Here is a 13032-nt window from a genome sequence, read left to right as displayed (position 1 = left end):
CCTAACCTGCTGCACATCTTTCCCTGCCTGGTCCCTCTGTCTAGCCAATCGGTACAGGTCCTTTTCTCCCTCCTTAGTGTCCAGCCTCTCATACAACTCATCATACACCTTTTCTTTAGCCTTCGCCACCTCTCTCTTCACCTTGCGCCTTATCTCCTTGTACTCTTGTCTACTTTCTGCATCTCTCTGACTATCCCACTTCTTCTTTCCCATCCTCTTCCTCTGTATACTTTCCTGTATTTCCCCATTCCACCATCAGGTTTCTTTTTCCTCCTTCCTTTGTCCAGATGTTACACCAAGCACCCTTCTTGTTGTCACCCTTACTATATCTGCTGTAGTTTCCCAACTGTCTGGTAACTCTTCACTACCACCCAGTGCCTGTCTCACCTTCTTCCTAAACTTAACCGTGCAGACTTCCTTTTTCAACTTCCACCATTTGATCCTTGGTTTTGCTCTCACTGTCTTCCTCTTCTTGATCTCCAACATCATCCTACAGACCACCATCCTATACTGCTTAACTACACTTTCCTCTGCCACCACTTTGCAGTCTTCAATCTCCTTCAGATCAGCTCTTCTGCATAGGATGTAATCTACCTCTATGCATCTTCCTCCACTCTTGTATGTAACCCTATGTTCCTCCCTCTTCTTAAAATACGTATTCACCACAGCTATGTCCATCCTTTTGGCAAAATCCACTTTCATGTGACCACCTTCATTCCTCTCCTTGACACCATACCTACCCTCCTCGTCTCCACTGTTCCCTTCACCAACATGTCCATTGAAATCTGCTCCAATCACCACTTTCTGTCCCTTGGGCACACTGTTCATCACTTCATCCAACTCACTTTAAAAATCTTCTTTCTCAACCATCGCACACCCAACTTGTGGGGCATATGCACTAACAACATTCATCATCACACCTCCAATTTCCAGCTTCGTAATCATTACTCTGTCTGACACTCTTATCACCTCCAAAGCACTCTTGACATATTGTTCCTTCAAAATAACCCCTACCCCATTTCTCTACCCGTCCACACCATGATAGAACAATTTGAATCCACCTCCAGTCCACCTGGCCTTACTCCCCTTCCATTTAGTCTCTTGCACGCACAATATATCAGCCTTCCTTCTCTCTATCATATCTGCTAACTCTCTCCCCTTACCAGTCATACAGCCAACATTCAAAGTTCCTACCCTTAGTTCCACTCTCTTTACTTTCCTCCTCTCCTGCTGCCTCCGGACACGTCTCCCCCTCTTCTTCTCCTTATTTGGCCAACAGTAGCCCAATTTCTGCCAGCACTCTGTTGGCTAACAGTACTGGTGGCAGTCGTGGTTAACCTTTTTATTTTAATAAAATGAGCTCCTTCCCAGTCTATCTTGGCAGTGATGTCATCAGACCTGCCTCTACTGTAAAAAATCTTAGTGTCATTTTTGATTCCTCCCTCTTTTATTCCGCCCACATAAATCACATTAACAAACTCTTACTTTCACCTCCGTAACATATCCCGTGTTCGCTCCTTCCTCTCCTTCTCTAATGCTGAGAAACTTGTCCATGCTTTTATCACATCCCACATCAATTTATTGTAATTCCCTACTGGCAGGTGCCCCTTCTAATCTTCTATCACAGCTCCAGCTTATTCAAAACTCAGCTGCAAGAGTCCTTACTCGAACCAGCAGCAGCGAGCACATCACACCCATCCTGTTCCGTCTTCACTGGCTCCCTGTGTCTTACAGAATCGAATATATCCATCCATCCATCCATCCATCCTCTTCCGCTTATCCGAGGTCGGGTCGCGGGGGCAGCAGCTTGAGCAGAGATGCCCAGACTTTCCTCTCCCCGGCCACTTCTTCTAGCTCTTCCGGGGGAATCCCAAGGCATTCCCAGGCCAGTCGGGAGACATAGTCCCTCCAGCGTGTCCTGGGTCTTCCCTGGGGCCTCCTCCCGATTGGACGTGCCCAGAACACCTCACCAGGGAGGCGTCCAGGAGGCATCCTGATCAGATGCCCGAGCCACCTCATCTGACTCCTCTCGATGCGGAGGAGCAGCGGCTCTACTCTGAGCCCCTCCCGGATGATTGAGCTTCCCTCCCTATCTTTAAGGGAGAGCCCAGACACCCTGTGGAGAAAACTCATTTCAGCCGCTTGTATTCGCAATCTCGTTCTTTCGGTCACTACCCATAGCTCATGACCATAGGTGAGGGTAGGAACATAGATCGACTGGTAAATTGAGAGCTTTGCCTTATGGCTCAGCTCCTTTTTCACCACGACAGACCGATGCAGAGCCCGCATCACTGCGGACGGCCGCACCGATCCGCCTGTCGATCTCACGCTCCATTCTTGCCTCACTCGTGAACAAGACCCCGAGATACTTGAACTCCTCCACTTGGGGCAGGATCTCGCTCCCAACCCTGAGAGGGCACTCCACCCTTTTCCGGCTGAGGACCATGGTCTCGGATTTGGAGGTGCTGATTCCCATCCCAGCCGCTTCAAACTCAGCTGTAAACCGATCCAGAGAGAGCTGAAGATCACGGCCTGATGAAGCAAACAGGACAACATCATCTGCAAGAAGCAGTGACCCAATCCTGAGTCCACCAAGCCGGACCCCCTCAACACCCTGGCTGCGCCTAGAAATTCTGTCCATAAAAGTTATGAACAGAATCGGTGACAAAGGGCAGCCCTGGCGGAGTCCAACTCTCACTGGAAACGGGTTCGACTTACTGCCGGCAATGCGGACCAAGCTCTGACACCGATTGTACAGGGACCGAACAGCTCTTATCAGGGGGTCTGGTACCCCATACTCTCAGAGCACCCCCCACAGGATTCCCCGAGGGACACGGTTGAACGCCTTTTCCAAGTCCACAAAACACATGTAGACTGGTTGGGTGAACTCCCATGCACCCTCCAGGACCCTGCTAAGGGTATAGAGCTGGTCCACTGTTCCGCGACCAGGACGAAAACCACACTGTTCCTCCTGAATCCGAGGTTCGACTATCCGACGGACCCTCCTCTCCAGAACCCCCGAATAGACTTTTCCAGGGAGGCTGAGGAGTGTGATCCGTCTGTAGTTGGAACACACCCTCCGGTCCCCCTTAAAGAGGGGGACCACCACCCCAGTCTGCCAATCCAGAGGCACTGTCCCTGATGTCCATGCGATGTTGCAGAGACGTGTCAACCAAGACAGCCCTACAACATCCAGAGCCTTGAGGAACTCCGGGCGTATCTCATCCACCCCTAGGGCCCTGCCACCAAGGAGTTTTTTGACCACCTTGGTGACCTCAGTCCCAGAGATGGGGGAGCCCACCTCCGAGTCCCCAGGCTCTGCTTCCTCATTGGAAGGCATGTTAGTGGGATTGAGGAAGTCTTCGAAGTACTCCCCCCACCGACCCACAAGAATCGAATATAAAATCCTACTAATAATCTACAAAGCCTTAAATAACCTCACCCCAAACTACATCAGTGACCTTCTCCATCACTATGTGCCTGCCCGCCCACTAAGGTCCTCTGATTCTGGCAATCTTGTTGTACCCCACACTAATCTACACTCCATGGGTGTCAGGGCCTTCAGCTGTATAGTGCCCAGACTCTGGAATGACCTACTGAAATTAATCAGGTCAGCTGACTCCATGAATTCTTTTAAAAAAACAACTCAAAACTCATCTGTTCAGGAAGGCTTTTAGCTCTACTTGACTTTATTACCTTTCTCTGTTTACTTCTCTGTCAAGATGCTCATGTAACCTGTATGTGTGTGTGTGTGAGACCATCAATTATGTGGTCTGTTTTTTTTTTTTCTGAAATTCACTGTTGTAATCTTCTTTACTTATTTATCTGGTTTGTACAATGCTATATACAGTGGTGTGAAAAACTATTTGCCCCCTTCCTGATTTCTTATTCTTTTGCATGTTTGTCACACAAAATGTTTCTGATCATCAAACACATTTAACCATTAGTCAAATATAACACAAGTAAACACAAAATGCAGTTTGTAAATGGTGGTTTTTATTATTTAGGGAGAAAAAAAAATCCAAACCTACATGGCCCTGTGTGAAAAAGTAATTGCCCCCTTGTTAAAAAATAACCTAACTGTGGTGTATCACACCTGAGTTCAATTTCCGTAGCCACCCCCAGGCCTGATTACTGCCACATCTGTTTCAATCAAGAAATCACTTAAATAGGAGCTGCCTGACACAGAGAAGTAGACCAAAAGCACCTCAAAAGCTAGACATCATGCCAAGATCCAAAGAAATTCAGGAACAAATGAGAACAGAAGTAATGATCTCTGCAACATTGGAGCTATGATCCAAATTCATCAGACATTGTGAGAATGTACTTTATGCCACAGAGTAAAATTCTGTGTGTGATAGCTATAGTTTAATATTGCTCAAGTGAAAGAAACTTTTCAGGTTTTCAGTTCACTTTAGTTTATTGTTGTTATACCTTACAATACACTGAAATGTTTCGTTGCTAGTTTTCCAGTGCAGAAACCTACAGTGAAGTACAAGATACAGTGACACACATAAATTAAACAAACAAATGACAGTTACAAAAAGAGATTAACATAATATCTCCCATCCACCCAATCCAATTTAGAATTGTGTGGGACTATTACCTGTCTTGGCAGCACAGAGCTATTGTTTTTTTTTTTTTATTAGTGTCATTTACTTAACTAAGACATAGCAATTTTTATGTTTTTCTAAAGTGATGTATGTTACTTTTTATGGTAATAATAAGGATTTATTCAGAGAGGCCACTTTATTAAGTACATTTAGTAGTTGTTTAACAAGCATTAAAATTGTCAAGATACTTGATCTAAAAGTCTTTGACTGAGGTGTTATTTATTGGTAGTGATGGTTGAACTATCTCAAACAGCTGCATACCTGTAATGTTAACATAATAAAGTCTACAGTTTAAAGAGTATTTTGTAATAAACAAAAAACATCCACTGAGTGTCAGTTCTGTGGGAGAATACTCCATGTTAATTAGAATGGACTGTGGAAGTTTGCTAAGATTTTTTCAAGCTAACATAAATAAGGCACATGGGCTACAGCAGCAGCATAACACAATGTCAGGTTCTGCTCCTGTCAAATAGAATGAGAGGATGATGCTACAGCTGTCACATAATAATCAAAACTAGAAAATTCCATATTAAAAATGTTTTCCTGGTCTGATAATCTAAGGCTCCATTTCCCTTGAAACACTGAACATTGACCAGTGCTCCAAATGTCTTCCCCTGCAGCTAGGCCTACAAAATGGTTCTTTATAATCATAGATCATTAAGTCTTACTTAATTTCAAGGTTGTGGAAACTGATGTAAGAAAACAATAATAGAATACCTGTGTAATAAATCCAAATTGCTGCTGTTTGTATATTTTTATGAACAATCATGTCAAGCCACTCCATTAGACTTGTATGTCATAACTAACTTACGCTGTTCAGTGTTCATTACGGTTCCACAGCACAGATGAATCTTGAAGCTAGAAGCCATTGACTTCAGAAGTTACTTAAACTCAATTTCAAGCTGTTTTTTCTGCAGTGGGTAAAAAGTGTGTAGACAAGGGGAGTAGGTTGAGCACAGGTTGAAAGTATCGGTGGAATTCCTCACGGATCTGTGCTCATATTACTTTTTCTGATATGCTGTACATTATTCACTTTGGTACTGAAGTAAGTTAGGCACAGTGTTGCACAGTGGATATGGCATTGGAGTTTAAGCTACAAAGTTGTTGGTTGATTGCATAATTGTTGGTGCCATAGTCTTTCCACCATCAGGACAGCAGCTCTTCTGGGAGTTTTATGCACTCTGATCTCTAAAATCTACCAAGCAATAAACAAAGAATATCTAGCAAATGGAAATTCTGTGGGCAAATATGCCACATTTTTATTTAAGAAAAATAAATCGAGAATGTTCAGAATGCTTAAAAATATAATTTAGTGTTGACAAGTGCAGCATTCTGCATGCAGGGTGATATGAAAATCTTTTAAAAGTTTTTATTGATTTAAATTGACAAAGAATTCAAGTCTTCCACTAAGTTCATAGAAGTGCTTACAAAAGCAGATGCTCTGTTAAAGAATATAACAATGTGTATGTATTCTGTAGTTAATTTCATGGAACAATTGCTTTAAGGGCAAGGTGTTTTGATAAATGCAGTAAGTCAAAGTTACACAGAGAGAGAATAAGAATAGTGTTACACAATAAATTCATGGAAAAATTTTTATGTAGCAGAGCAAGAATGTTATTTTGAAGTGGTTGCTAAAACACTTTATATATTTAATTGATGATTCGAGAATTTCGAACAGATGAGTTTAAATTTATAACATATGACAATGTATTAATTTTGGTTATGCACTGTTAGTTTTCCTAGTATTTTCTCATGCTGTATAAAGGTTTACATTGCATAATTTTAGAACCACATTTAAAATACAGCCAAAATTTTTTGAATGTCGACAGATGGGAATTCAAACATTGTTATTGTATTCTATATGTAAATAGATGCTAAAAATAATAATTTATAATCTTAGAGCAGCCACAGTGCTGAATGAATTCAGACAAAATTATGTTCATAGTGTGCTGTGTTTACAGTAGCTTTGCACTATGGTTGACATGACTGCTTGTCTGGGGTGCATTTTGTGGAGGTTTTTGTGTTCCCTGTATTTTCTGCCATTTATATTTGAGCTCTCCTGATTCCTGTCACACTCTAAGGACATACTGTGAGGTCAGCTAATTGGTGAAACTAGATTTGACTTGATTTTAGTGGCTCTGTTTGTGAGCATACTTATAGAGTCTAGGGATAATTTCCTGCATTGTCCCCAGCATTACTACAATAAAGTCTTGTGAATTTTCCCTTGGGGATTAATAAAGATCCATCCATCCATCCATCCCATCCCAGTGTTGCTGGGGTCCATAGCTTATCCTGGCAACACTGACTGTAAGTAAGAAACAGCCATGGACAGGGTGCCAGTTCTTTACAGATCACACATACATACTTACCATATCCACTTAAACTGTGCCAATTTAGAGTTACCAACCAAGTTAGAAGTGCCAGTTAATTAAGCCTGCATGTCATTGTCATATATGTGGAAACCTCAAACGCAAGGGAAACATGTAAGCTCCACTCAGGTAAAATGGAGGTTTGGGATTCGACCTCAGGACACTGGATCAGTGAGTGATGCAGTAGAAGTAATCACTGTGCTACCCCAGTGAACTATGAAAGCCAATATGTTTTTTTCCATTATGAAGTCATCAGCCTGGGTCTTCATTTATTGAACTTCATGCAAATAAGACCTCAATAAAAACATACAAACTAGAGACAACAATTATTATTATTCCCCAACTACCAATTTAACACAAGAGTAATACCTTCAAGATGTTAAATTCATGCATCTCACAAGTTATGAATTAGTAATTTTATGAGATCTAATAGTCACGGTCTTATAGTGACCTAAGTCCTTTACCAACCTACTGGAAAATGAAAAAAAGAGTGAGTCGAACAAGATAGCTTTGTATTTTCATTCTGACAGGTACTTGTCTGTAAATTAACAGTCTGTGGTGTTCTTACTTTCAGTATTAGTATAAAAAAAATCCAAGATCAGCAAGAGAAAATAAATGCAAGAGCTTTTCTAGTGTTTCTAGAGAGTGCACACTGGTACAGGAGTACCTTTTTTACTTGTTTAGCCTGTTAATGAGAAAAGGAAAATATGGTAGACAAATTTGTAATTATTTAAATGAAAACCTACTAGCACAAGAGAATGTTATCCTCCAAAAGCTACAGTGTATTTTTGATAACTATTTTTAAATCATTTAACAGTAAGTAAATTTTTTCCCAATCAGCCTGCATGCTATTAACACCAAAACTGTTTAGAACTGTGACTGTATACATAATTTAGACACTATTTTTGCCAACTCCTTTCACATTGTATGAGAGATGGAAAATATATTCTGATTTGAATGTACAATAATCCCTCACTTATCGCGGGAGATAGGTTCCAAGGCCGACTGCGATAACTGAATTTCCGCGAAGTAGGGACACCATATTTATTTAATTATTTAACGTGTATTTGGACGTTTTTAAACCCTCCCTGTATTGTTTACAACCCACCCTTTACTCTATTAATAACAGGGACAACTGCTAAGCAATATGAAATCGGTAGATAAGTTTACACTTACTGTATAGCGAAGTACACGTTGCAGCTTGTAGGCGGTCATGATGTCATCGACCTTGTTGCAAAGATTCCTAAAGCAGATTCCATCCAGACTACTGCCTTATCACGCAATATGAAATCGGTAGATAAGTTTACACTTACTGTATAGCGAAGTACACGTTGCAGCTTGTAGGCGGTCATGACGTCGTCGACCTTGTTGCAAAGATTCCTAAAGCAGATTCCATCCAGATTACAGCCTTATCACGTCCACTTGCAACTCATTTTGCGCCCTGGTTAAAGGACACTGCGGCCGTAGATCTTATATGCTTTTCCTCCTTTTTAAATAAAAAGAATCGTGGACTCATTGATGCTGTAATGTGTCCTGCAGCGGTGTAGCTGTTCCTTTCCTTCAACATATCCAAAACTTTTACCTTTTCTGCAATCATTTGCATCTTCTGTTGGCGCTTGGACATGGCCCCTGAAGCAGTAGCACGTTAATGCTGAATGAGTGAGATGAGACTTCCTGGTTACTGCAACACTCCGTCGCTGAGCCAATCAGCAGCACACAGGAACTTAACTGTGTGCTCTGATTGGGTAGCTTCTCAGCCATCCGCCAATAGCATCTCTTGTATGAAATCAACTGGGCAAACCAACTGAGGAAGCAAGTACCAGAAGTAAAAAGACTCGTCCGCAGAAACCCGCGAAGCAGCGAAAAATCTGTGTTATATATTTAGATATGCTTACATATAAAATCCGCGAAAAGTGAACCGCAAAGTAGCGAGGGATTACTGTATATTATTCAAAATGTTCTGTGAGTGTCCAAATTACATATAAAACATGATGTAATATTATTGTAATTGTAAGTGTTGGATAATATAATTAATATGTAATTAATGATATATTTAGCAAGATTTATTGTATTTGCTAAGGTTTTGTTTATGTATTACTATGTATATTAATTCATATTCACAGAAGATTAAAAATCTTTACACCCTTTTCAAAATTTGAATTTTTTAATGTACAGGCTGAAATCAAGACGAATATACTACGTCGCATAATTATGTATTGATGGGTGAACACTTCCTGAATGATACAGTTGTCCAGATGGGGTGGGTTTGAGGATATGACTGTGAGTGAATTTAAAGATGGAACTCTGGAGAGAGCAACATACAATTGTCCGTGACTGAAAACTGGTTTTGGCAGATACAGGCATATCATTTTGAAAGTTTGTCCTTGCGCCTTATTAATTGTCATTGCAAAGGCTAATCTAACAGGAAATTGTCTGCGTGTAAAAGTAAAAGGCAAATTTGAATCTGATGGGGTCAGGGAAATCTGGGGAATAAGAACAGTTTGTGAGGTAGCAGCTGTGATTGTTTTACACTCTAGCATGACGACCGAACCGATTTTAAGTTTGACTTTATGCAGAGGCATGCCAGTGCCAGTGGGAATAACGCCGCCGAATCGCCAGTCGCAATTGTTTATGGTCAGAACTAAGACGGTATGTGATCTTCGAACCTCCAACTTTCGTTCTTGATTAATGAAAACATTCTTGGCAAATGCTTTCGCTCTCGCGCGAATTGTTGGCCCTGTAGTGTGTATGCCATGGTCGGCTGCTTAGTGAATTGTTGGTGGGCGGGGCTTGGTCTTGCTTGCCATGGACTTAGTGAATTATATATATATAGATGTTTATCATTGGGAAACCTTGAAAGGTCTAATACAAAGTTTATTTAAAAATCCTTTGTGGAATATAGCATCTTTTTTGTAATGATGATGAAACTAGTCACATGGTTTTGACAAAAAAAAAAATACAAAATTGTGGTGGTTATTTGCTAACTTTCAGTGTTTTGTGATGAGTAAAGATAAGAAAAAACATTTACACACGAAAGAGAGGCTAATTTTACTTATCCATACTACATTACTGTCTCTGAATCTAGGATTGGCATCCAAGCTATAACACCAACTTTCAGCAGTACTCAACAGAGAACTCACTAAATAAAAGACCTGTCAAATCACATGCAGAAATTTTCTGTCATAGACTTCATTTACATAATCTTGGCAACTGTCGTCTGAGACCGTCATCATGAGATCTCTTGACTTCCAGTCATGTAGTCTGACATATCCAATGACTCAGTCCATCATCACATGGCCTCTTTATATGACATATCCTATAATTCCTAGTCATGTGGTGTGACATACTTAGATGACAAGATCATCAGTCGACATTCTCTCCAACTAGAAGTGGTGTAATGTGACATCAGCTTTAGTGTTTAATGCATGAACTTTTACGCATATTCTGAGGTCTGTATTACATTTTGTTTTATCCTAGAGTTGCCAAACAGCCCTAGTGATTATGCATCATCTGCTGCTCAGACTGTGATTGGTCAGGTCTTGGAAGGGATACAGCCTTTGCCTGATGAAGCCCAAGTACCACCATTAACAGAAGCAATGACAGCTTTCATGGAAGCTTGGATGGACCATATTTTAAAAATGAAAATAAAGTTCAGGTAAAGCTTAATTTTTGAATTGCTTGCTGTTAAGTCATGCATCTGCAGTGCCTAACATTTGAAATGTTACATTGGTCTGGAATAAATTTTATACATTTTCAAAGGTGTGGAGAGCTAAAGTATATGTATATTATCAATTTTCGAAATAACTTACTATTAGCTTTTGTCCTGTTAACATTAGTTGTACTTAAACCTTCTTTTATGTCTATCTCTTAACAGTACATGACCATATAGTATATCTGTGTGCATCTTCATTTCTTATATAATTTGAAGTTGACTGTTTACAGCAAACTGAAACAACATTGAAGTGTTTTGACAGAGGTGGCATATTCTCATTTTGATAATATTGTATAATTTCTTAATGCCTAAAAACAGAACTTATTTAGCTTTAACTTCAAAGTGTCTAGGATGATGTATACAGAATTGTTTTAACTTGCTCTACGCCATTCCTCTGCTCACACATACACCTACATTCACAGTAGGCTAATTTGCAGTTTCTGGTTTCTGTAAGCAGAATGTATATTAAGCCATATGAAACACTGCATTTCATTAATACATTTTTGAATGCATGATTATGAAATCATAGGACTTTGTATTAAAGTATTTCTGTGTAGTTGACTGGTTATATTACATTTCCATCAATACATCTTCCAGCCATCTTCTGAAACCACATAGGCTAGGTGAGGCTCACTGGGATCTAGAGCCTGTCCTGTCTACATTGAGTATACGCAGGGACATACCCTGGAATAAGTCTCCCGCCCAATACAGAGCACATTCACATGCTTAACCCATACTCATGCCATTCAATCTAGCCAATGATATAGCACTTCTAGCCACTACATCAGTATTGTCTTTCGTATTGGGAATTAAGATTAGTAAAACTATAGTAGCTTTAACTCTTTCCTCTTGGCTAGAAGAAATTATTATAAGTGGTATGCCTCCCTTCATTTGGGATTTATTTGTTTTTCAAATGCTTTGGTGTTATTTGTAGTTTACCTACATAGTGTTTTGTCAAGACAATACTATTAGCAGAAATAATTTCGGAAGACATATATGCTTTGTGTATACAGTGGTGTGAAAAACTATTTGCCCCCTTCCTGATTTCTTATTCTTTTGCATGTTTGTCACACAAAATGTTTCTGATCATCAAACACATTTAACCATTAGTCAAATATAACACCAGTAAACACAAAATGCAGTTTTTAAATGATGGTTTTTATTATTTAGGGAGAAAAAAAATCCAAACCTACATGGCCCTGTGTGAAAAAGTAATTGCCCCCTTGTTAAAAAAATAACCTAACTGTGGTGTATCACACCTGAGTTCAATTTCCGTAGCCACCCCCAGGCCTGATTACTGCCACACCTGTTTCAATCAAGAAATCACTTAAATAGGAGCTGCCTGACACAGAGAAGTAGACCAAAAGCACCTCAAAAGCTAGACATCATGCCAAGATCCAAAGAAATTCAGGAACAAATGAGAACAGAAGTAATTGAGATCTATCAGTCTGGTAAAGGTTATAAAGCTATTTCTAAAGCTTTGGGACTCCAGCGAACCACAGTGAGAGCCATTATCCACAAATGGCAAAAACATGGAACAGTGGTGAACCTTCCCAGGAGTGGCCGGCCGACCAAAATTACCCCAAGAGCGCAGAGACGACTCATCCGAGAGGTCACAAAAGACCCCAGGACAACGTCTAAAGAACTACAGGCCTCACTTGCCTCAATTAAGGTCAGTTTTCACGACTCCACCATAAGAAAGAGACTGAGCAAAAACGGCCTGCATGGCAGATTTCCAAGACGCAAACCACTGTTAAGCAAAAAGAACATTAGGGCTCGTCTCAATTTTGCTAAGAAACATCTCAATTATTGCCAAGACTTTTGGGAAAATACCTTGTGGACTGATGAGACAAAAGTTGAACTTTTTGGAAGGCAAATGTCCCGTTACATCTGGCGTAAAAGGAACACAGCATTTCAGAAAAAGAACATCATACCAACAGTAAAATATGGTGGTGGTAGTGTGATGGTCTGGGGTTGTTTTGCTGCTTCAGGACCTGGAAGGCTTGCTGTGATAGATGGAACCATGAATTCTACTGTCTACCAAAAAATCCTGAAGGAGAATGTCCGGCCATCTGTTCGTCAACTCAAGCTGAAGCGATCTTGGGTGCTGCAACAGGACAATGACCCAAAACACACCAGCAAATCCACCTCTGAATGGCTGAAGAAAAACAAAATGAAGACTTTGGAGTGGCCTAGTCAAAGTCCTGACCTGAATCCAATTGAGATGCTATGGCATGACCTTAAAAAGGCGGTTCATGCTAGAAAACCCTCAAATAAAGCTGAATTACAACAATTTTGCAAAGATGAGTGGGTCAAAATTCCTCCAGAGCGCTGTAAT

The 13032-nt window shown here is 40.5% G+C and overlaps 1 protein-coding gene across 4 annotated transcripts in view; it reads left to right on the top strand.

Moving 5' to 3' along the window:
- The window catches only part of ccdc142 (coiled-coil domain containing 142), a 132604-nt gene that overhangs the window by 96324 nt on the left and 23248 nt on the right, over positions 1-13032 (top strand). For all 4 annotated transcript variants that reach the window (XM_051928672.1, XM_051928671.1, XM_051928670.1 and 1 more), the window contains exon 11: positions 10460-10637. In XM_051928672.1, coding sequence (XP_051784632.1) covers positions 10460-10637 — 178 coding nt within the window. The remainder of the gene's footprint in view (positions 1-10459; positions 10638-13032) is intronic.

This window comes from Erpetoichthys calabaricus, chromosome 5 (genome assembly GCF_900747795.2).
Source record: "Erpetoichthys calabaricus chromosome 5, fErpCal1.3, whole genome shotgun sequence".
Taxonomy (NCBI): Eukaryota; Metazoa; Chordata; class Cladistia; order Polypteriformes; family Polypteridae; genus Erpetoichthys; species Erpetoichthys calabaricus.
The sequence above is the reverse complement of the archived record's forward strand: the minus strand, read 5'-3'. Positions and strand labels throughout refer to the sequence as shown.